This window comes from Dipteris shenzhenensis, chromosome 24 (genome assembly GCF_047967505.1).
Source record: "Dipteris shenzhenensis isolate YYH24624 ecotype China chromosome 24, Dip_SZ_1.0, whole genome shotgun sequence".
In the NCBI taxonomy this organism is placed as follows: Eukaryota; Viridiplantae; Streptophyta; class Polypodiopsida; order Gleicheniales; family Dipteridaceae; genus Dipteris; species Dipteris shenzhenensis.
This window is the reverse complement of record NC_141619.1, coordinates 8,302,614-8,328,540: the sequence shown is the minus strand read 5'-3', so window position 1 is coordinate 8,328,540 and position 25,927 is coordinate 8,302,614. Positions and strand designations below refer to the sequence as shown.

At 47.7% G+C, this 25,927-nt stretch overlaps 1 protein-coding gene across 1 annotated transcript in view; it reads left to right on the top strand.

Annotated features, from left to right (window-relative positions):
* Positions 1-25,927, top strand: part of LOC147886161 (glutamate--glyoxylate aminotransferase 1-like) — a 51,270-nt gene that overhangs the window by 8,389 nt on the left and 16,954 nt on the right. Inside the window, exon 4 of the mRNA XM_087395106.1 lies at positions 4,028-4,109. Coding sequence (XP_087251232.1) covers positions 4,028-4,109 — 82 coding nt within the window. The remainder of the gene's footprint in view (positions 1-4,027; positions 4,110-25,927) is intronic.

The window sequence follows — 25,927 nt, the reverse complement described above, 5'->3', positions numbered from 1 at the left end:
CAGCCTTCCAGTGGGTCAGAACAGCCTTCACAAAAGGCTAAGAATGATGCAAGTAAGCCAAAGAAGAAGGGTTTTTGTCATTACTGCAAAAAGCCAGGTCATCACATTGTAGAATGCAGGAAAAGGCTTGCAAAAGAAAAGAAAAACAGCTCTGGTATGGCTGTTTCAGATTCAGCTCCTCATGCTTCTGACAGTGGGGATGCTGCAGCCAACTTTGTTGGACAAGATTATGCCTTTTTATCTTGCATTTCAGATTCTAGGCTGGCTGCTCCAGATGCTCGGGATAGTACAGCCACTTGTAATGATGATACATATGCCTTTTTGGCTTGCAGTTATGACTCTTCTACGGATGCATCTGCTTTCAGTGTCAATGAAACACTGAATACTTGGTATTTTGACAGCGGTGCATCCAAGCATATCACTTCTAGGAAGTGTCTCTTTACTTCCTTGCATCTTCCTCCCGTTGGTAAGAAAGTCACTTGTGCCAACAACTCGTCATATTCAGTACGTGGCACAGGAGAAGTTGAGCTTACTACCATTGATGGCTCAGTTTTTAGACTTTCAGATGTCTTATATGTGCCTGGTATCACCAAGAATCTCCTTTCAGTGTCCACTTTTAACAGGGCTGGATTTCAGGTCATCTTTGAGGATGACAAATGTGCTGTCCGAGACAGGGAAAATGATTATGCCTTGAGATTATCTGGTACTTTGTTGCGTGGGCTTTTTCAGCTTGATCTTTTTGAGGAAAGAGCAGCCCATGCTCTTGCAGTTTCGACCCCTACTGCTACCATGCAGAATGCAGAATTATGGCATGTCTTATATGGCCACATGCATTATAACAGCTTGATGACACTTCAGAAGCACTCTATGGTTGATGCATTGCCACCTCTTGAGATACCTCCTCCACGTGTGTGAAGGGTGCATTTTAGGCAAGATGCATAGATTCTGCTTCAAAAAGGATGGTTCAGTTAAAGCTGTTCGCAAATTATAGCTTATACACAGTGATGTCTGTGGTCCCATGAGGACTCCATCATTGGGTGGTCATCTCTACTTTGTTACTTTTATTGATGATTACTCCAATTTCACTTGGGACTTTGGGCTGAAGCGCAAATCAGAAGTGTTCATGGTGTTTAAACACTTTTCAGCCATGGTTGAAAATGAAACTGGACTCAAGATACAGACATTGCGCACAGTTAGAGGTGGGGAATACTTGTCTGCAGATTTTGATGCTTTTCTGAAAGGCAAGGGTATTGTGCATCAGCTCACAATTAGGCTGACCCCTCAGTAAAATGGTAAAGCTGAGAGGAAAAATAGAACTCTTATGGAGATGGACAGATGTATGCTGAAAAGCAAACACATGCCTCACAAATTTTGGCTTGAAGGTCTAATGTGTGCCAACTACATCTTAAATCGGGCTCCCACTAAGGCTTTGAAAACAAAAACTCCCTATGAGGTCTGGAATGGGAGAAAGCCTTCAGTGGATCATTTCCGAGTCTTTGGATGCCTTGCATATGCTGATGTGCCAGTTGAATTTCGGCATAAGTTGTCAGATAAGGCAATTAAGTGCATATTTGTTGGGTACAGTGCAGAAAGCAAGGGGTACCGTCTCTACAATCTTGCTACGCGCAAGATCATTGTCAGTAGAGATGTGATATTTGCAGAAAATTCAGCTCACACTCAGGCTGAATTTCATTTGCCTTCTTCAGAGGATGTTTTTGAGGGGTTGCTACCCATTGCCTTGGGTTCCCCTGCTGATATTTTTGATGCAAATCAGAATTTACAGCCACCTCCCGATGCTTCAGTTCAGCCACAGGATGTCTTGCCACCTCCACAGGCAGTGGAACAGGTAGTTCAGCAAGAAATTGCAGACATACATGCAGCAAAAACAGTCCCAAACTGGTTGTTACAGACACTCAGGGAGAGTAAGATTGATGCTCCATTACCTGGCAGGACTCGCAGTGCAGCAAGGCACATGGAAGGTGCTAATTTAGTGGAATCAGCATATGCAGGTACTCTTCTCGATGAGGAGCCTGCAACATTCGAAGAAGCAAAGGACAATGTGCATTGGATGAATGCCATGCACGATGAGTTGCAGTCCATTAGGAAAAATCAGACTCGGGATGTTGTAGACTTGCCACCAGGTAAACATGCCATTGGCACACGATGGGTTTTCAAGGTGAAACGGAAGCCAAATGGCTCCATTGTCAGATACAAGGCAAGGCTGGTTGCTAAAGGCTATGCTTAGAAAAAGGACATAGATTATGAGGAGACTTTTGCTCCTACATCCCGGATGACCATTATGCGATCTGTTATTGCAATGGCTGCACATTTTGAGTGGAATGCTCATCAGTTGGACATAAAAACAGCCTTCTTAAATGGAGACTTGTTGGAAGAGGTTTATGTCAAACAACCTCCAGGCTTTGAAATTACAGCAAATGCACTTCAGGTATGCAAGCTAAACAAAGCTTTGCATGGGCTGAAACAGGCCCCTCGTGCATGGTATGCCAAGATTCATGCCTTTTTGACCAGCAAGGGGCTGCACAATAGTCCTACTGAGAGTACCCTCTACATCAAGATGGATGGGGTGGAATTTTAGTTGTCCTTCTTTATGTCGATGACTTACTGCTCACAGGGTCCAAAGAAGATAATATTGCAGATTTCAAAGCTGATTTGCAGACCAACTTTGACATGTCAGATTTGGGACTGCTTCACTTTTATTTGGGGATCCAGTTCTCTCAAGAGAGACGTGGCACTGTTATGTCTCAGTCCAAGTATGTGCAGAAACTCTTGGACAGATTTAACATGCATGATTGTAAGCCCATAGCCACTCCCATGGAGCCGGGGCTGAAACTCACAACGCATGATGCAGGAGAATTAGTTGATGCCACACTTTAGAGTCAGGCTCTTGGATGCCTCATTTATCTCTGCAACACTAGACATGATATTCAGTTTGCAGTATCTCAGGTGAGCAGGTATATGCACAGCCCAAAAACTATGCATTGGCAGGCAGTTAAGCGCATCTTCTGTTATTTGCAGGGCACGAAGTCTTTTGGCTTGTTATTTCCCAGGGGGGGTGACTTGCAGATGCATGCCTACAATGATTCAGATTGGGCTGGTGATTATGACACTAGGCAGTCCACTAGTGGCAATTGTTTCTTTTTAGGTAAATCTTGCATTTCCTAGCTGAGCAAGAAACAATTTACAGTGGCTACCTCATCATGTGAAGCTGAGTACAGGGCAGCTTTCACAGCAACAGTTGAATGTGTCTGGCTGCGACGTCTATTTGCTGATCTTCATCTGTCATTGGAGGGTCCTTCTCCAATTCTCACTGATAGTCAGAGTGCCATTGCAGTGGCAAAGAATCCAGTGTTTCATGCTCGCACGAAGCACATTGAGGTTCACTATCATTATGTCAGAGAGAAGTTGGATGCAGGAGAGATCAGTATGATCTTTGTGTCCACACATGACAATGTTGCAGATATTTTCACCAAAGCACTACCACGTGAAAAGTTTGAGGCATTTCGCAGTGCCCTGAACTTATATCCGTTTGGTGATTAATCAGCCTTGTACATGACATTGGCACTGCAGGGGGGTGTTAGAATTATAGATATAATTCAGCAGTGACCAATGTAATTTAATAAGCTAGTTAGGGGCACTTTTCCCTCTTTAAGAGGTTTTCCCCCCTAACCGCAGTTAGTCCACTAACTATGGTTAGTGACTACTAAGGTTTTGTCACTAGGACAAAACCTTATCTCTCACTCTTTCAGTTGTACTCTTACACTCTTCTATTGCAACTAAGCTTTCAAGCTTTCAGCTCTCAGCTCACTCTCTTGCTCTCTCTCTCTCTCCAAAACTCACACTGTAGTCTATCCTAATAATCTTTAGCATACAGAATCTTTTCCATTCACAAAATTTTAATGCGCTTGAAAGTACTGCGATTTTCAAGTTGTGTGAGAGAATTTCATATGTTATGAGTATGGTTGCATGTTCTCTAATCTCAGGTGCATGACATGTGTCATGAGAGCAGGTGCTTACAGTGATTCACGAGGACTACCTGGCATCCGACAAGAAGTTGCTGATTTTATTTTGAAGCGAGATGGATATCCAAGGTAAACTACGTAATGAATTAAAGTTTCAAAGAACCCTGTCCTTCTATGCTGCTTTCCATACTCTTCTTAGCACTTTGTCAGTCGTGTTCTTTGTCCTTTTTTGGTCATCAATGCATGCAGCCCATTCCCACAAAATTTCCCCACTCTTTTTTGTTCTTCCTTTTGGTCCATTGACAGACTCTGTTCACAACTCCCTTTTTTCATTTTCTCGCTTAGTTATTTGCATGCACACACACATACACATGCACATGCACATGCATATACACAGGCAGGCAGGCATCTACAGAACAAAAGCAATCATTCACATGTTTGTGCATCCTCATGGGCAATCTTCAGTTTGCATTTATATATGTCTACACTCTCCTATACATGCAGAAACATATTTGTAATACAGTTCGTATAGGGGGGTTTTTGTGGGTTTGTGGATTGTCTGGGAGACGTACCTGTACATGAAGAAACTGGATATTTGCAGTACAGTTTATATAAGGGGGGGTTTTGTGGGTTTTCAGAGGTATGTTAATGTGTGGCCCCCCCCTGTCATGGTGTGAGCATCTTGAAGTTGAATTTCTGCGAGTAACTTTGTACCAGAAATGCTCTTGAAGGCTACATTTTACCCACTGCCTAAGTTTCCATCCTCACATCTATAATATATCCATGTGATACCAAAAGTTTCATCATTCTCCCTTACATGAAGAAACTGGCCATCTGTAATACATCCCATGTAGGGGGGGTTTTTGTGGGTGTTTAGAGCTACGTTAATGTGTGAATTGTGTGGGATGTTTCAGGTGCCATTTTAGTTTTTAAGGCTACATAGGAATATAAGTCTTTGGGTTTCGCTAGTCTGGGCAGCTACATGGCCTCCCCTGTCATGGTATGAGCATCTTCAAATTTCTGCTAGTAAGGAATGCTCTTGAAGGCTACATTTTACTCACTGCAGAAGTTTCTATCCTCGCATCTATGAACATCCATGTGATACCAGAGTTTTTATACTCGGCAGTATTCCCTTCTCAACTCGAGAGGGAAAGACTTTGCATTGCCTATGGTGCACATCTGATCATCAGCATCTTTCCAAATAGAGATGCTGCTAACTGTGAACAAGAGCATCTTTCAGTGGCATGAGATGGCATTCCAATTGATGATCTGCCCCCTTTCAGCTACTTGTATTCAGATAACTAGATATCCCAGGATAAGCTGCGTCTAGTCGATCTGAACCCCATCAAATGGCACCTAGTCTTATTAAGTGGCTACCCAGGGGTAAGCTTTCTTTTGAACTCTTTATCTTTTTAAAATTTTCAATAACTACATGCTGTAAAGTACAAACTTGCTTCCAAGCAAGGCTTGTGGCTTCCTAGCAGCTTAGCTATTATCTAGGGATAAGCTTTCGTTTGTTGTTGTGTCCCCAAATACCAGAGCCACTGAAGGATCTGACAGCATCACCAATGTAGGGGTAGGGGCAGATTTGGAGGAAGGTGGATAGACTAGGTTAGAAGTTACTTTAGGGTTGGGTTAGTTCGGTTAGGTTTAGTTAGATTAGTTGGGTTAGGTCTGGTACCTAGGTTAGGTTTAGTTAGTTTGGGTCTAGGTTAGGATAGTGCTAACTAAGGTTAAAGGCTGGGTTAGGTTGGCCTAAGACACTGTCCTAACAGTCCTAAAGGTCTTAGGTTAGAGCTGTACTAACTGTCCTAGGTGACTTAGGACCCCCAAAAAGAGGGGGGGAAAAAAAAGAGGGCCAGAAAGTCAGTATTTTCCAGCCTCTTCTCAAGGCCTTCCACAGCCCGTTCAGGCTCCATTTTGAAGCGTCATCAACCTCTTTCTCGAGCCTTCTCCATGGACATTCAAGACTGTTTTGGCACTTTCTTTCTAGCCTCTCCAATACATTTTGACCTTTGAGACAAGCAGAAAGTGAGCACATGTGCATGTATTTAACACAGTGGGACAGCCATGAAGGTTAAATGCACACCATGGGACAGCCATATGTGTATGAAGGGAACATGGGATACCATGCCTCTAGTTTTGGACAGCTTATCATTGCACATAGACGGTTCGCTCCTGCGAGCTTCCCCTCCTCCCTCGCTAGCTCTACCTCCCCCCCCCTAGCTCCTCCCCTCGCCTCGACCACCCCCACCCCCTGCCCCTCCGCCCTCGCCCCCCGCCCCCCCCTCCCCCATGCCGCCCACCTCGCTGCGCCCCTCGCCCCGCTCTCACCCCCCTCGCCGCTCTCTCGCCTCTCCGCTCCCCTCCACTTCGTCCCTCCGCTCCCCTCCACCTCGCCTCTCCATCGCCGCCCCTCGCCTCCGCTCTCACCCCCCTCCCTCGTCTCAGCCGCCCCTCGCCTCTCCGCTCCCTTCCATCCCGCCCCCTTCCGCCTCACCTCGCTTCATGCAACCCCCCCCTCGCTTCACCTCACCCCCCCTCTCGCCGCTCAGCCTCACCCGCCCGACCCCCCTCGCTTCACTCCCCCCCCCCCGCCTCCATTCCGCTCGCCTCGCCCCCCGCTTCACCTCTCCGTCCCTCGCCACACTAACCCGCCCCCCCCGCCCTTCCGCGCCCCCCGTCTTCCCCGCACCCCGCACCCTTCACCCCGCCCCCCGTCCCCTCATTCCGCCTCGCCCGCCCCTCCGCTCCACTCCTCCACCCCGCCACCCCCTCCCTTCCGCCCCGCCCCGCCTCATCCCGCTCCCGCCGCCTCCTCACTTCACCAACTCTCCGCCCCCACTCCCCCCGCGTCACCTCCGCCTCCCAGCCTTCCGTTTCGCCCCTCCGTCCTCCGCCCTCCATTCTCTCCACCTTCCGCCTCCGCAACCGTCCTCTCCACACCCAGGCTTCACCCTTCCGCTTCGCCCCCCTTTTTTGGGTGGCAGCCTTTTCCTCATCGGAAGCTTGCAGTTAGTCTTGGCGGTATGGCGGCTCCCTGCCCGGATCCGGAGGCCCAGTCGGACCCTCCCTCTCCAGATACCTACCGCGTTATCCTGACAGAGCAACAATCATCTCGTGTTCAGGAGGTTGCCATTGACTTTGCCCGTACCTCTGTTTACGGTAGAGTCATTGGACACTCTCCCTCCAGATCAGCCATCAGGGACTGGCTCCAGTCCACTCTCCTGCTAGAGGATGGCCATATTGAGGAGGTGGCCCTTATGGGAAGGGGCATCTTCTGGCTCAAACTCTCCAATGAGAAAGCTGCGAGCAACCTGATTGCCGGTTCCCCCACATCGGTGGATGGAAAGATTATCATGATAGTCCCGTGGTACCGTGGATTCAGCGCAGCGGATTTTGATGTTCGGTTCCGTATACCTCGCCACCCAGTGACACTAGTTTTTCCAGGTCTTGCTGCTGAGCTGCGGCCGATTGTCAGGGACTTGGGCTCCCACTTTGGCTGGGTTATGCACGACACTTTCGCCGACGCGGTGACTACGGCAAGAGCCCCCCGAGTCCGTGTGGCTGTGGCAGATCCTGCGACTCTCCCTGCAGTGATCGAGATCGTGACAGATGCCGGCAGCATCACCCAGAGCATGATAGTCACCGGACAGCCAGGTCAGTGCCTGAGGTGCCACGGCTTTGGGCACTTGGCGGCTGCTTGTCCACTTTTCGCCAGCTCGTCTCGCGCCCCCCGCCCCCGCCCCCTCCGTCCCCGCCCCCCCCGGACAGCCACGTCAGGAGGAGCCGAGGCAGCCGGAGTCCGGTCCAGAGTTGGTGGGCGGTTGGACCGAGGTTAGACGGAAAAGAGGAAAGAACAAGAAGATTTCGGATAAAGGCAAGGAGGCAGAGGTTACCCTTCCTGCAGCAGCACCCCAGAGAGCTGACAGGCAGCCGTCCCAGGGATCTGGGAGAGCTTCTTCTTCGACGGCAGCCCGCCCTCCACAGCCTCAGATCCCCCTCTCTCCCGCTCCCCCGTCCCCTTCCACTCAGTCCCAGCCCCTTCCCCAGTTTCCCCCCCCTTCGCCCGACCCGCAGCTTCAGCCCCCGCCTCTTCTTCCTCAGTCTCCTCCTCCTCCCTCTCAGCCCCAGTTCCAGATGCATCCCCATCCCTCCCCCATCCCCCTCGACTCTCCTACAGAGTTAGCTGCACCGTCGGCTTCCTAGCCGAGGGCAGCCCCCGTTCCTCCTCCTCCACCTCCTCCGCTAGTCGCCTCCGTGGAGTCCGAGTCGCCTACCCCTCAGCCTCCTCCCCCTCCCCCCCCGCTGGCAGGACACCCGGAGTCTACACCACCACTGGAGCAGGCTTCCCTGTCCGCTAGCCCCTCAGTGGCAGACTCTGATGGGTCTCAGCTTCAGGAGAGAGAGCTTCCTCGAGACTTTTACAGATCTGGCCCTTGGGACTACTTGGATGTGGCCGACCTTGGGACCTTCCCGGCTTGTCTCGACATCAGTATCTTCCTGCTCCACAAAGGGGCGGATGGGAAGATTGCCGCCTTGGCCCCTAGGGATGGCCCTAGCTTCGCTTTCACGTTCCTCAGCGATGGCACCGAGACCTGGACAGACGACTCGGTTTGGGAGGCTCTCAGAGAGCAGACACACGCCCAGGTTTGCTCCTGGATAGGCCCGTCCGGTGGGCAGCTTCTCGAGACTCAGTGGTCCGAGGGCGATGTGCGCCTGCGGTGGCGTTGCGCCGCCAAACGCTTCCGACTGATTGTGATCCTCAGACCTCCCCTGTCATGGCCCCTCCCCCAGGATGTCAGAGCTTGGTCCCATCAGAAACTCCGAACCTTCTATGGGATGACCACTTCAGAGATCTCGAGCTGGCTCGAGAAAGCATTTGCTCATGGCACCAAAGGTCTCTCGCCTTTGCTGAAGGTGTTGAAGAACGGGCAGGACGACCCCGTCTCCCCCTCCAAACCTTCTCATAAGCGGTAGCGCCTCCCTTCCGATATGTCTGCTTCTTCATCGACTTCGACCGCGAGCAGATAGTTGTTCGCAGCCTCCCATCCCTCTCCATGAGCCTACACCTCGTATCTTGGAATGTGAACGGGTTTCACTCTTCTGGCACCCGTGGTCCCAGGAAGCTCATTTTGCGACAGGAAATTCAGCCTGCAGTGATTGGTCGTTTAGATGTACTTCTGCTCCAGGAGCACAAGCTTTCTGCGGCTCATTCTCGTAGCTGCGGGAAGGTTCTCCCTGGACGTTCCTACACTTATTGGGAGCCCTCGATTGGCGCACAAGGGAGGAGTGGGGGTGTCTGTACCTCCGCGTGCGAGCAGTTAGCCCAGGGAGTTTTCGGTCATGGCACGTCGATCCCAGGCCGGGCCCTTTGGGTAGGCCTGGATTTGGAGGGATCCAAAATAGGAATCCTCAACATTTATGCTCCCATAGACCTCCGATGTAGAGCCACCTTCTAGAGGACACTTACAGGGATTCTTCCAGACATGGATTCCTGGATTGTTGGAGGTGACTTCAACAATCTGGAGACCTTGGAGGACCAGCAGGGCAGAGGTCCGGAGTTCACAGGTATGGCTCAGGCAGAGCAGTCAGCTTGGGACTCTTTCATCTTCGCGACAGGAGGGAGGGACAGTTGGAGAGACCCGTCCTTCCGGCGTTGGCACGGGAGCCTGGACTTCTCATGGGGCTTCCGCAGGGAAGGAGACAGACTCTTGGAGAGGCTTGACAGATTTTATGTCAGTGATTGGGCCATCAGCAGAGGCGGTCAGGCGGGTATAGTTCCAGGGACGACACTTTTCGACCATGTGCCTGTGCTCCTATCATTAGATTCGGCAGCCCAGACCCTTCCCTTCCGGTCTTGCAGGATTCCCGACTCCATTTTCTCGAGGGTGGACGTGCGCAGCAGTATTTGCAGTCTTTGGGACAAAGACTGGGGCGAGTGCGTGGATCTGGTTGACTCGGTTGCGCAGGCTTTGCAGGAGTCCAGCCAGATCTGCCAGCTCGCAGCCCTACAGGTTCGACAGGATTGGTGGGATAGAGAGAGAGCTCTTCGAAGGGACCTCGCCTCCATTCAGCGACTCCAGCAGGCTTCCCCGGGTTCGGAGGAGCTTCGGATCCAGGCTCTTCGAGCCAGAGCCCTTCTGGAGGAGACACTCCAGCGTCGTTCAAAGTTTTCCTATCACGCCTCTCTCTCCTTCTGGGCCCGGAAGGGTGACCGGATGTGCAGGGAGTTCTTCAGGACGCATGGCCAGAGAGCTGCAGGTGATCAGCTTCGGAGCCTCAGGACAGCGGATGGTCACATCGTTACGGATCCGGGGGAGGTCCTGGGGTTGGCCACTGACTTCTACAGGACCCTCTTCCAGCAGGAGCCGCTTGCCCCTCGTGCTAGTCGTGCCCGTGAGGAGGTGTGGAGGCACATTCCATCCCTGGTCCAGCCTAGCATGCAGGCGACGTTGGCACCGTTCACCATGGATGAGATGTTGGAGGCCTTGATGGCCATTGACGGACAGAAATGCCCAGGTGAGGATGGGCTATCCCGGGCATTCTTCACCTCCTTCTGGGACCAGATCCATCAGCCCCTCCTTGCAGCTCTGCAGGGGATTTTCAGCAGCGGTTAGATGCCAGAGAGCCTTTCCTCGGGACTGATTTGTCTCATCCCGAAGGGAGGAGATAGACAGGAGATCCGCCAGTGGCGTCCGATCACTCTCCTTACCACTGCCTACAAAATCCTCGCCAAGATGATCAGCGCCAGAGTTCGGCCTCTACTCCCAGACCTCATGACACTCAGACAGGCTTTGTCCAGGATCGCAGTATCTTGGATAATGTCTTCACCTTTTCAGAGGCGGCGGAGTGGGCTCAGCACAGCGGATCACACCTTGCCTTTCTACTTCTCGACTTCGAGAAGGCCTACGATCGAGTGGACTGGTCCTTTTTTGAGGGGACTCTGGAGCGGCTAGGTTTCCCGGCAGGTTGGATTCAGGGTATCTCAGCTTTGTACAGGACAGCGTCTAGCAGGGTCATCATTGGAGGCAGGATGGGTGAGCGCTTTAGCTTGGAGAGATCAGTGCGTCAGGGCTGCCCCCTTGCTCCTTACCTGTTTCTCTTCTTCGCCGAGGCCATGACTTATTATCTTCGGGCGAGGTCCACAGGTATCAGGGGTGTTCGCCTTCCACTCCGGGAGGACACGGAGCTTTTGGACTCGGAGTACGCAAATGATACAGCTCTTTATGTCCAGGACGATGAGAGGATGCTAGAGAGGGTGAGGATGGCCCTGGAGGTTTTCTGCTCGGTCGCTGGTGCGAAAATCAAATGGAACAAATCAGTTGGTTTTCTCACAGACCCTGGGGCGTGTTCTCAGTGGGGGCGATTTCTGGGTTTCAGATGGATTCCACAGGGACAGACAGCTAGATACCTTGGCTTTCAGGTTGGCCTAGACATCACGCCAGCTCAGCAGTTTCTCCCGGTGCTAGACTCCATCCGACGGAAGCTGGCTTTCTGGAGCACTGCTTAGCTCTCTCTTGCAGGTCGTGCCCTGGTAGTTAACCAGGTCCTCCTAGCCACGGCTTGGTATGTGGCTTCCTGTTGGTGCTTTTCGAGATCCAGCGTGGCACAGCTCAGGAGGTTGGTTCGGAACTTTCTTTGGTCCGGGGAGGATGGTCTTAGAGATACCAGAGCCAGGGTTGCTTGGCAGACAGTCATTCTTCCGCAGGCTGAGGGTGGCCTGGGGATCATCGATCCAGAGCTTTTGAGTCAGGCCTTGTTAGGCAAGCTTGTCATCTGCGGTTTGACCCCGGGGGGGCAGATGTGGAAGATGTTACTTCAGCAGGGAGTCGGTTCTTGTGTCCCGCGCCGAGGTGGAGAGTGGCTACCGTCCCTCAGGTGGATCTTCACTTCCGCCCCGCTCACTCAGCCCCGTTCCCCACTCGTTCGTAGCCTCCTCATGGTTTGGAGGCGGCTCCGCCTCAGTCTCATTCAGTCCCCTCCCAGCTGTCAGGAGGAGATCGATCGCCAGCCGCTTATCTGGAACGGTCAGGTCAGAGATGCCGAGGGCCTTCAGATGGGGGAGAGATCACATATCAGGTGGGACGGCTGGATGAAGGGGCCAGCCCGGTCCCTTCGAGTTTGGAGGGATACGTACAGACATCTGGAGACGGCTGATCTTGCAGACGCAGTTGGAGCTGCACGTGGAGCCCAGGCGAGACGCACGGAGATCGACGGCGCGATCCCAGTTGTTTGGTTGGTTCCACCTTAGCCTCAGGTCCTCATGCCTGGTGACGCCCGCTGGCTGGGACAGTTCACCCCCCGTGGCATCCCACTGGTGATCGCAGGACGTTTGGATGACTCCTCTATCTCCTTCTTCGCGGTTTCTGGGGATGGACGACTCAGGAGAGAGGATGCGCTCATCGACCCCCTACTCCCTTGGCAGAGGGTACGGGTCGTAGGCCTTATGGGAAAGGTCTGGCGTACCGACCCTAGCATCGAGCAGAACCAGCTTTGGCGTCTTTGGCTCTGGGAGGGGTGGGCCTTGTCAGAGCTTGATTGGGACCCAGAGAGTGGTGGTGGCCAGAGATTGTGACAGGACAGGGGCCGACTTCCTTCTTCGCCTACAGCACGACTCTGGGCAGGCGAGTTCTTGGGAGGATGCAGAGCCGCCCCCCCACCCAGCGACCCAGCTGGTACGCACAGGGTATTTCCAGGTTCTTTTTGCAGGCATTCTGGAAGGCCTTGTGGGAGAGCTGGCGGCCGCGGAAGATCTCATACTTCCTGTGGCTTCTTGCCCACAAAGGTCTTCCAGTGGGGAGCTGGTTGAGGCAGATAGGCCAGGACGGATGCTGCCAGATTTGCCATGCGGATGAGGAGTCACCAAAACACTGCCTGTGGAGCTGCACTCGCGCCCAGGAAGTGTGGAGGTGGACTTTCGGGATTCTTACTCGCGCAGCACCAGAGCTAGGATTGATCACTTGGGGCGCGTTCTGTTGGTGCAGCACCGCACCTGGTCTTCATCACTTATTCGAGGCATGCCAGCAGGACCCCACTTTCCTTATCACACAGGGGATGTGGGGGCCGCTCGAGGGTATCCCGCAGCACCTAGCAGAGGCTGATACAGGAGTTCGGGAGAGGCAACCAGTCTGGGAGATTATTAGCAGCATTACAGGGTGGCACATCTGGACCTCGCGCTGCGCGCAGATCCTCGGTGGCACCTCCTTATCGACTGCCCAGATCATGGCGGAGATTTGGAGTGAGATTATTCATACCCTCAGAGGCCAGTGGGACCAGATTCAGGGAGACTCCCGGGCCGGTCAGGAGAAGCGGAGACGCTTCCTCCGGGCTTGGGACACACAGGGCCTCTTCTTCGAGCCGACTACGCAGGGCCTTCGGTGGCACTACTCACCACCCCGATGGCTGTTCACTCACACTCGTCTTATCCCTCCGTGAGAGTATGATTTATTCTGCTACCTTTTAGGGCTGTGTCCGATTTGTGAACGCAGCCCATCAGCTATAAGCTGACCTCTTGTATCTTGTTCTCGAAGTAATATAATTAGCACTGTTTTTTCGGCAAAAAAAAAAGTTTTGGACAGCTTATGCAGGTCTTTATGCAGCATGCAAAAAGATTAGGGCACCTTCAAAGTGGGGATGATTCACAGCCGCATGGAATCCTTTTGATTACCATCCACAATATGTTGTACCCCATTACATTGGATGTGTTGAATCAGGTATTTTCGCTTTTTGGGCTTATTGAGAAGATTGTTATGCATCGAGTTTCAGGTGGACTGCAAGCTGAGATGCATTTTGCTTCATAGGCTTGTGCATTGCAAGCACAAAATACCTTGCATGGTCAGGATATATATGATGGTGGTTGTACCTTACATATTCAGCTGTTAGATCGACAGCGATGTCCTATGCTAAATGTCGAGATACAAATGCCATAGATCAACTTGTTGGAGCTACGATGCTGAGGGGAGTGATGTCAAAGGCTATGCAAGCATATAACAGTAAACACCCAACATCTTGGGAATGCTTGTAATGAAGTCTAGCCATGTTATGCCACTCCCTAGCATGTAGCAAAACCATGCTTTAGAGCCATGGATGATGACTTTGGATGCATGACAAAACTATGGTTGTTGTCAAGTGATTGCAGCTGCAAATACTAAAGGATGTTGTGGGGAGAAGTGTTCTAATGAAAATAGCAGCTTAAATGGCTATGAACAGCAAGAATCAAAAGCTGTCATTTCGGGAGCACCCAAGGGTATACCTCCTAGCTTTGCAATGCACACGCTTGATGGCGCAAGGGCTAGCTTCATGGATGCTTCATTAGTGATGCTTCAGAGCACGGTAGAGAAGCAGATGGGCCAACAAATCGGCGAACAAATTTATGTGGAGGTCGGAGAGGTTGTGCACATTGCAATGCAATCGATGGGAAAGCAGCCCACACTTCCTTCTATGCACCAAAATGATGGGGATGAGAAGGATATCGATCCACCCAAAGAGTCTCTTGGAGCTATGATGCCTAGAGGAGCTATGCAGCTTAGCCATGCTATGCCTCTCCCTAGTACGCAGCGAAATCATGCTTCAAAGCCGTGGAAGATGCCCCAATATGCAGGACAAAAATCTGGTTGTTTCTAGGCTATTACAAGTGCAATTACAAAAGGGTTATGTTGGGATAGCTGCTCAAATAAAAGCAGTGGCCCACATTATTTAAACAAATATGGACAGCAAGGGGGCTGTTATATCAGTTTGCAGGACCGATACATTGCTCCAAATGATGCCTTGGCAATTCAGCACACTAATGGAAGAAATGCCTATATTCAAAGTAGCCTACATAACTGTGACAATGAAGCAGACCTGATGGGTGAAAAGATAGATGAGGCACCAAGCAATGATGAGCAAATCTGTGATATTGATCAGCAAGATAAGGATGTTGATGCACTTACACTCGATCCTTCTAGGCATTTACAAAAGAGCTAATGGCTCAATAATTTTTGGCAACATGCCAAATGTCAAAATATCTAACTAAAATTTAGTACATGCCACAGAGGGGCAATCTCTAGGGTCTTCGATGTTCCTTGGTCAGCAATCTGTGATATTGATCAGCAAGATAAGGATGTTGATGCACTTACACTCGATCCTTCTAGGCATTTACAAAAGAGCTAATGGCTCAATAATTTTTGGCAACATGCCAAATGTCAAAATATCTAACTAAAATTTAGTACATGCCACAGAGGGGCAATCTCTAGGGTCTTCGATGTTCCTTGGTCACATGAACATCTTCCGGTCGCTTGCTAAGCTCCTTAGCGCTTGGGAAGTCAACCGTTCTTGGTACCTGTAACAATTAATTAAAGCGCACCACCATGGCACCCATTAAGCGCACCCATGTCAAAATATCTAACTAAAATTTAGTACATGCCACAAAGGGAACACACAAGCGCACAACATAAAACATGTTAAATTTAGTTTCCACTGAACACACAAGCGCACAACATAAAACATTTCTTTGGTTGATTGAGATCAACTCTCTTGATCATGATTAAGGGGCTTTGACCAATGGTCGAGGCGCCTTAATTATAATCAAGTCTCTCCAACCGAAGTTGGCACAACTCTCCAATCGAAGTTGGCACATCTTGGTTAACCGTAGCTAGCCCTCTTGGCCCATGCCAAGTCTTGTTGATCGAAGGCAACACTCCCTGACCGTAGTTAGCTTTGTGGTTCTCTGGTTAACCGCAGTTAGCCCTCTTGGTAATAAACTAAGTCTCCCCGACCGAAATCAGGCTTACTTGACGAGAGTCAAGTATCTTTGATTGTAGTCAATTCTTTGACCATTAAAATAATTCTTTTGACCATAATTAACCTAAATGGAAAACTCTTTAATTATGATCAAATAAATGGTCAACTGTACTTTGACTTAGGATATTTACATTGTGGTGACATCCCCTCGGCTTCTATTTAGTTGACCTCAACTGAAAAGCTTCCTTGTACATATCCAAAAGCTGTGGATGATTGGTCAACATCTTCATCCATCCACTTGGCATCCAATGCCATATAATTCTTGAATTTTACAAGGTACCTGCAAAATTCCTTGCCCTGAGGGCCTTTGTGTGCAGTATGGTACACAATCTGCTCTGGCTGAAGGATGTCCTTCAGCTCATCCACTTTTGGTGGATCCTCTGCTATTGGCTCTGTAGGCTCTGGCCCTTGGAATTTCTCTAGAAGACTCACATGGAAAGCATTGTGAATCCTCCAATGCTCTTGCAATGCCAACCTGTATGCAACCTCATTTATTCCTTCTGTAGCCCTGAAAGGGCCATAGTACTTGGGAGATAACTTTGCATACACTTTCTGTTTGCCTTTCAACTTGCGGAGCCTAGCTTTCTCAAACTTCTAAAGTACCCAATCCCCTTCCTTGAGATCTAAATGTCTCCTATGCTTATCTGCAGCTCTTTTATGCTTTTCTTGAGATCTTTCAATTGCTGTCCGGACTTGGCTTTCAATTGCTGTCCGGACTTGGCTGAAAGCTGTCCGGAGGTCTCTCACAAACTGATCAGCTGCAAAAATTTCATCTTGGGTCCTTAAGATTGGTGGCAGAATCACCTTCCCACAGATGATCTTAAAGGGGGCTTTCTCTGTGGAGGTGTGTACTGTATTATTGTAAGCGAACTGTACCAATGGTAGGTACTTTTCCCAGTCTGAACCTTGGTCACCCACGTAGCATTTCAGCATATCCAATGTTGTAGAATTTGCTACTTCACTTTGACCATCTGTCTGGGGATGGAAAGAAGAAGAAAAATTCATATTTGTCCCCATATTATCAAATAAAGCTCTCTAGAATAGATCGGTCATTCTGGAATCTCGATCACTGACAATGGACTTAGGCATACCATGGTGCTTAAAGATCTGTGCCTTGAAAAGCTTAGCCATATGATCTGCCTTTATGGTTTTACGAACCGGAATGAAATGAGCTTGCTTGCTGAATCTATCAATGATAGTCTAAATCCCATCATTCCTTGACTTTGATCTTGGCAAATCTAAAATGAAGTCCATTGCAATGCTTTCCCACGGTGCCTGCGTCACAGGAAGAGGCATAAGTAGGCCAGGTGCCTTCCGTCCATCATACTTCACTTTCTGACACGTAAGGCATTTAGTAACAAACTGATGTATATCTTTCCGCATCCGTGGCCAAAAGAAATACCTCTCTAGTGCTTGAGTTGTTGCTGTAATTCCTCTATGCCTAGCATAGGGAGATGCATGGCATTCTTCCAAAATCTTTTTCCTCATCTTTTGGGTGATGCACAGGCAGTCATCTTTCATTAGATACCCATCTTTTAGGAAAAAGTGACTGGTGGACTGCCCCTCTTGCATTTGTTGTAAAATCTCACTAAAATCTGCATCATTATTATATTGCTCTCTCATATCTTCCAGGTCTTGATGATAAGCAATAGGCACATTGTTGACCTGAGGTCTTCGGGACAAGGCATCTGCCACTTTGTTCCGAACTTCTGGAGTATGGACAATCTGAAAATGGTACATTGAGAGCATGTTTGCCCATTTCATATGCTTCTCGGAGAGCTTTGTTTGAGTCAAAAAGTATCTCTGACTTTGGTGATCTGTTTTAACTGTAAAATCTGCATTCAAAAGATAATGTTTCCATGTATGGATGACATGAATTACAGACAATAACTCTTTCTCATAGATTCCCAGATATCTGTCTGCATCCTGGAGTCTCCTGCTCTCATAGGCCACTACATGACCATTCTGATGCAATGCAGCCCCAACACATACCCCACAAGCATCACAATTCACCTCAAATGGCTGATACAAATCTGGAACTGGCTCTGTAGTCAACCTTTCTTTGAGTGTGGTGAATGCTGTCTTTTGTGGAATTCCCCATCTGAAAGCTGCATTTTTCTTAGTAAGATTGTGGAGTGGAGCGGCTATATCTGCAAAATGCCTGATAAATCTTCTGTAGTAAGAACACAGGCCTAGGAAACCATCTTTAGATATTATATGTCCCAAGTAATGGATTTCTTCTAGAAAGAATTCACTTTTCTTGCTGTTTGCATAGAGCTGATGATTTCTCTCCTTTTGAAACACTGTAGCAAGATGTTCCTTGTGCTCTTCTTCGAACTTAGAAAAGACAATTATGTTATCAAAGAAGGTACCCGTGAACTGTCTGTAGGGTCGGAAGAGACGATCCATCATCCTATTGAAAGTAGCCGGGGCAGTTGTCAAACCAAAAGGCATCACCAGATATTCATACAACCCAAAAGTAGTGCGGAACGCTGTCTTGTGCACATCCTGAGGCTATATCCTCACGTGGTGATAGCCACTCTTTAAGTCTAACTTGTTGAAAACTGAAGCTCCATTTAACTGATCCAGCACATCATCAATGTGTGGAATAGGGAATCTATTCTTGATGGTCATTTTGTTTAGAGCACGATAATCGACGCACATACAGAAAGAGCCATCTTCCTTCTGTACTAGCAGTACAAGGGAGCAAAAAGGAGAAGAACGAGGCTGAATCAGCCCCTTGGACAAGAAGTTCTGCACCTGAGTCATAATCTTCTCTTGCTGAGTTGCACTAATTTCAAGAAACTGAAAAACAATCTTCAAATATTTCAAGAATCCGAAACTTATTCTGATCTGCCTCACTTATTTCAGCATACATTTCCACATCTCTTTCTTTTACAAAAACCATGTAAGCTGAAACTGCAGACTTTATTTCTCTTCCAACAGAACTATTTGATACAATGGGAATAGTTTTCCCTCTATTCCTAGCAACCACACGATGTGCTTTGCCCCTATGTACAAACTCGAGTACTCTCTCAAGAAGAGTCAACTTCACTGCCTTGCGATGAAACCAAGGCATACCCAAGACTACATCATGATGTTTCAGTGGAGAAATGAATAAGTCTTCCTGATCCACATAACTCTGTACATGGAGACGGAGCTTCCCTATCAAGGGAGTGGCGGGCACAGGATTCCCATAGAACATCTGATCGGCATCCAGAGCTCTGTCCAACTCCTCCGTCTTTATTTCCAGCCTCAAGGCTAGATCCTTTGATATAAAGTTTTCAGTAGCCCCTGGATCAAATAAAATCAGCTCTTTCTGGTCTCTGACTTTGCCCCATGATAGCAGCGGTTCTCGTTCCTCTGGGTTTGAAACATGACCCAGGAATTCCTCTTGCCATTGGCTTGTACGGTCCCCGTGGCTTCTCTGCCTCTTTTCCCTTCGGAGTGGATGGCTTTTCCGGGCACTGGGCAGCCACATGCCCCTTTTTTCCACATGTGAAGCATTTACCCTCTTTCATGAAAGTTTCAATCTGTCAGGGGAAAACTTTGGTCTTCCCTTATAGGGCTTTTGCACTTGGTTTCCCCTTGGCTTCTGAGGTTGAAATCCCCTCTTCTGAGCCTTGGGAAACTCTCTTGGGGGTCGCTGGCTTTTTATCCCCGGTAACCTTGCCTGTAGTGAAGGCACACTAGTAGGATCTTGCATGTACACAAGACTAGCCACATTGGCTGAATGCGTAAGATCTGATATTTTTTTGAATATTTTTAGTGTTCACTTGGGCTTGTATCCTGGGAGTGAGTCCAGCCTGGTACTTCTTGAGTTGAGTCTTGTCAGAATTTTTTTTGAAAGGCGAAACCTGCAAGTATGCATCCTAAAATTTCTGGTTGTAAGACTCAACTGTATCTTGTGCTTCCATATGAATGCTCTCCCAACCAAGAAGAACATGATTCCGAAACTGTTTGGGGAATAAACTATTTATAGAAAGCTTTCTTGAAGTCCTTCCATTTCCCGGGGGCTACATTGTTGGCTGTTTTAGCCATCCGCCATGCACTGGGTGTACCAGTCAAGTGTAAACCAACCATATGGAGCTTTGAGGACTCACTAAAATTTTCCAGGCTAAAGGCAGCATCAAATTGCCTTATGAACTGCATTGCCTTTTCAGCCTGGCTGTACTGGCCATTGTAAGTGGCAAATCTTACTGACTTCCCACCATCTTTAAATTCTTTAGTCTTTGCCTTCCTGCTGGACTTCTTCTTCTTCTTCTTCTTCTTCTTCTTTGGCTCTGAAGATCCAGAAGAAGGAGATGATGTTGAGGATGAAGAGGTAGAGCTAGAAGAAGAAGACAAATTGGATGAACTGTGATGATGCTTCGTCTTTTTCTTCTTGGAAAGAGGACCTGCTCTTTTTCTCTTTTTGCCCACCACCACTTCTTCTTGATCTGCTACAGAGGGAGGTTTCTTTGGCTTTCTCTTAAAAAGAGGTTATATCATCTTGCGAAACAAGGGATCGCTTGTTGCCTCTCCCAATTGAGTAATCAACTCTCTGTAGGAATTCTCTTTATTTATCTGTATAGCCTCAGCCTGCTGTACCTGGTCAAACTCTGCCATTCCCTTATGGGATGATTAGGCATGCTGCTATGAAGCCATCTTTGCAACCAAAATATGAGAAATGCAACTCTCTCACACACACTGTGTATGCAACTAATGCACTCAGCCTTTGCTTTTCAAAGAGAAAATACCTCAACAAGAGGTGTCTTGCATTCACAACCTGTGCTAGTGCCAGGCTGTCAACTCAAGGCATGAACTCAAAGCTGTGTGCCCCTTTTTTGGCTACTGCAAATGACATTGAGAATGCATATGATTCCCTTTTCTGAGCACAAAGGCATGCATTTTTTTTTAACTTGTGCAAATCTCTGATTTCGTCAGTCGCTCACGCGTCTGTCAGCCCGGTCACCGTCAAGCAAACAGAACTGCACCATGTACCCACGTGAAGGCGTCTCTCAACATGCTCTGCGTGGAGATCGCTGTCATCAAATTTTTGTCAGAAATTCTCCACAGTCACCTATCGTAGCCCACGTGAAGCTCACGGCCTGCACACGTTGCCTTTATCGCTCACGTCACGTCACTCTTAAAGGACTATTATCCTTTGTAGTGTGTCAATCTTCGTGGGCATCGCTTTAAATTCTTTGTCTCTTACATGATTTTAGAACCTTAGAAGGCTCCAAACGTCCGCTCTGATACCAATGCAATCTTGTGGACACATGAAATCCTCATCTCTGAAATCTCGTAGACAAAAAGTTCTGCAAACACTATCTCTTTTGCTCTCTCTCTCTCTCTGCAAATACACTAGGGCCTAGGACAATCGTCGGGCTGGACCCCCCCCCGAAGGCTTTATTCATGAAGAGAGAATCTGTTACAAGAGTTTAGCGTGGACCTGAGGCTTCTAAATTCCGAAACGTGCATTCTTTTTATGAAAGAGCTCATGACTCAATAATTTTGGCAACATGCCAAATGTCAAAATATCTAACTAAAATTTCCTCACCTAGGACATTGGCAGTTACTTCCCTTGACCATTTTATTTACGCACATTAAATATTACAAGAGTCGGTCATCTAAGAGAAAATGCCCACTGATCTTTCCGAGGTCATGCTATCTGGGCTAGAGCATGACATTTCTTCCCTCTTCAAGCATCAGCGTCCTCGATGATGAAATCTGGAAACACTCTCCGTAACTGGTTTACGGATTCCCAGGTAGCTTCTGATAGAGGTTGACCATGCCATGCAACCAACACTGTGGGTATCTTCCGATTGCACAACTGCATTGTTCCTCGGTCCAAGATTCTTGTTGGTTTGCGTCTTGCATTATCCTCTATCTCCTGAAACAAAACAACACCTTCGATTAGTGAGTCACCTGTATGCAAAAATTTCTTTAAACGAGAAACATGAAACAGTGGGTGCACCTTACATCCCGTTGGTAATTCTAATTTATAGGCTACCTTGCCTATTCTTTTTAGAATTAACCATGGCCCACAATATCGAGGTGATAACTCAGCACTCTCCTGCAATCAAAGACTTAGAGGCGAAGGAACTCTGAGAAAAACTTTTTCTTCTTCCTTAAATTCTCTAACGGATCGGTTTTCATCCGCATACGCCTTAGCTCTTTCCATAGCTTGGTGAATGTTAGCTCTCGCAAGTGCTAGCATCTCCGGCATCTGAACCATAAAGTTCGCGGCACTAGGCACTTTCTGAGGTATTCCAACTATAGTTGGATTCGCTGGTCTATAACCATAGTTCAGTTCAAACGGACTGAATCCTGTAGAGGAATGTTTTCTATCATTGCAGGCAAACTCCAACAATGGCAACCACTTGTCTTATGTATGTTGCCTCAATGACACATATGCTCGACGCATGTCCTCTAAAATTTGGTTGATTCTTTTTGTCTGACCATCCGTTTCTAGATGATCCCTACTACTCATTCCCAACTCAGTCCTTAGTGTTTCAAATACCGCAATGCAAAAATGATCGGTAAATTTGACATCTCTATCTAACACTATGGATCTGGGTAATCCATGCAGACGAAATATATGTCTAATAAACAAATCCGCCACTTGCGGGGCACTAACAGACTCTCTAGTTGGAATGAAGTGAGCCATCTTGGTAAGACGATCAACCACCACAAGAATAGAATCATATCCACCTTGTGTCGTAGGCAGCCCTACAATAAAGTCCATGGAAATGCTTTCCCACTTATTGGTATCTTCAAGGGCTGTAAAAGTCCGGGTGGCTTCACCCGCTCGGCCTTACTTATCTGACACGAAAAACGTGTCACATATTCATGAATATGCTTTTTCATCTTTGGCCAAAAGAAATCTCGCTTCACGAGATCATATGTCTTCTTGACTCCTGGATGTCTCGCACATGGGCTATCATGGCACTGTCGAATGACTCTCTGCCTGAGATCATTCTGACTAGGTACTACTACCTTGCCATTTCTTTTCAGCATACCATCCCTTATGGCATATCTTGCATATGTTTGGTCTTTTCTGGATGCCAGGTCATCCTTTTCCCCGGGTTTAAACACATGAGTCTTAGGCCATAGACTCTGGACAAACTCGTCCACCTTTTGAGTTTCTCTAATCTCGGCCATTAGAGCACTATTTAACACTGTGAAACTCATGTTATGCATAATGCGTGACAATGCATCAGCAACTTTATTATCTTTTTCTCTTCGGTACCGAATCGTCAAGTTAAACTCCTGCATGAGTTCTGCCCACCTAGTTTGGCGGCCTCTCAAGTCAGGTTGTTTACAAAAATGTTTCAGAGTATCATGATCAACATCCACATAAAACTCCGATCCATACAAATAATGTCGCCATGTTTTCAAAGCATGGACCACAGCATACAACTCTAATTCATGAGTTGGCCAATTCCTTTGAGAGGGAGGAAGCTTCTTGCTTTCAAAGGCTACTGGCCTTCCCTCTTGGAGGAGAACTGCTCCTATCGCAATGCCACTTGCATCGGTTTCGAGGAACAACGGTTTCTGGGGATCAACTATTTTTAACACCTGTTCTGTGACCACAGCTTGTTTTATGGTGTTAAAACTTTCTTGTTGATTGTGTCCCCATATAAAAGGTACTTTATCTGAGGTCAGATCAGTCAATAGTGATACTATTTCGGAATATCCTTTGATATGCCTTCTATAAAATTGGACAAATCCCAAGAATGATCGCAAAGCGGTCAATCTCTGAGGGATTGGCCAAGTCAGTATCGCAGCCACTTTCTTTGGATCCATTTCTACCCCCTCTGGAGTAATTATGAATCCTAAATACTCAAGTCTAACCATACACAGTATAATTTTCTTCTTATTTACAAAAAAACTGGCTTTCCTCATAGTATTGAACACTATTCTTAAGTGTTTGCGATGCTCAATAATACTTTTATTGAATACCGAAATATCGTCAATAAAATGTACTACAAACTTTTCGATATATGGACGTAGTAAATCGTTCATAAGCATGACGAATGTAGCTGGAGCATTGGTAAGTCCAAAGGTCATTACCAAAACTCATAATGACCAAACCTGCTTCTAAAAGGGGTTTTATGCACATTCTCGGCTCTAATACGGATCTGATGGTAGCCACACTTAAGATCTATCTTATTGAAAATTACGGCCCCATGTAATGCATCTAGCAAATCATCGATCCATCGGATACCTGTGCTTAATAGTGATATTATTCAATGCTCTGTAATCTATACAGAGGTGAAAAGTATCATCTTTCTTCTTCTTTAATATCACTGGCGAAGCAAAAGGTGAAAAACTGGGTTGAATCTGCCTCAGCTTGAGGTATTCTTCCAGTTGTCTTCGCACTTCAGCTTCTTCTGTAAAGCTTAATCTATAGGGAGGTCTATTTACAGGTTTTGCCCCTGGGATAAGCTCAATTTTATGCTGAACATTCCGCTCTGGAGGTAACCCATGAGGTAACTCATCCCTAAAACAATAAGAGAACTTCTCCGATATCTCTTTAGCCAACTCGGCCATTCCCCCATCTTGGGTAGCCTCAGTGCTAGCCGATGCATCATCAATCGACTCTACTGAAGCTATACACAGACACAGAAACTCTTTCGGAGTCTTCCGAATTTCCATGGCTGAAATCAATGGTCCTCGAGGTAAATCCTTCTCACCTCGCAAAACATATTCTACCCCGTTCATCTTGAACTGGTAAATATGCTTTTTTCAGTCAATGGCTGGATTTTTCTAAAAATGCCAAGCCATGCCTAGGGCTATATCTGCGTGAGCAAGCCTGGTCAGTTCAAAGTACAGCTTCTCAACATAGTCCTGAATTCGAAGTTCTAACTGGGTAACCCTCTGATCTCATACTTCAGTTCAACTTCCGTCCGTCATCGTGACCGTGCTTCGAGTTAATTACATTGTGCGTTGACGTTGAGTCAAACAACACAAGCACATCATGATTGGCTACTTGCCCTTTCATTTTAATGAACTCGGGCTCATCGAAAACCGTATACCCCGTTGCTGCGGGCTTTGAAAGGATGTTATCAGGTGCACCGCTTACTAACTTAGTAACAGACACACTTAACAACACAGATACTAACCTCTGAGAAGGTCCCGCAAATTGCATCTGCATATGTTCCGCATTGGGACTCTCTTGCATTTCCGCGTTGCATTCAGATATTATCATGTTGGCCGTGCGACGGTCTTTGTTCAATGGACAATCTTTCCACTGATGTCGCTGAAGGCAGTCGAAGCATAATCCTTCTTTTCTAGCTTTCTCTTTTTGCTCAGGGGTCAACGAGGACTTTGACCAAGCCCGGGCTGCCATTGGAGTTACTTTCCTCTTCACCCCAACAGTGGTACTTGTCTTTGCTGGTCCCTCAACTGGCTTCACCTGCTTGGTTTTGCCACTTGGCTGCGAGACACTTGTCTTTGAAGTCCATTTCCTCTGAAATCCCCCTTTTCTCGGGTACTCATGCTGAGTCCCTGCCTGCACAAACCCACTAGGTCTGCCTCTGGCATCCTCATAGTTCAGGGCTACTGCAATAGATTCATCTAATGTAGTCACATATTTAGCCCGAACTTCCATTTTAATCTTGTTGTTCAGTCCATAGATATAGTCTTTCAATTGAACCGACATAGGGAGAGGGTCTGTTATCTTCATAACACATTCCCTAAATTTGTCAGTGTAGTCTGCTACCGACAAATTCCTCTGGCGAAGGTTTCTATAAGCATCCCAAGCTCGGGACTCTTTGTCAGGTGGAAGAAAGTGTTTCTTAAATTCAGTCTTAAACTCTTCCCAGGTGGTAGGGGCAACTTGATCTTTCTGTTGCTTTATCCACCTCCTATCCGCTGCCTCAATAAACAGGTGAGTGGTCTCGCGGATTTTCTTTAGATCAGATCTGATTTCACAAATGGCGAAGGCTTCTTCCCACTTGTGTAACCAAACCTCGATCACATTAGAACTGCGCTTGGTCATCCGACCAGCGTACTTTTTCGGTCTATAGTTTGCAATATTAGGTACCTTGACCTTCGCACGTTCTGATGAGTGTATACTGGGCTCTGGCTCTGCTGGAGCTTTGCCCTTTTCATTTCTAGATGGTCTAGCCAACAAGGCTTGTACCATTTCTCTAATTTCATTTTGACCAGCGTTC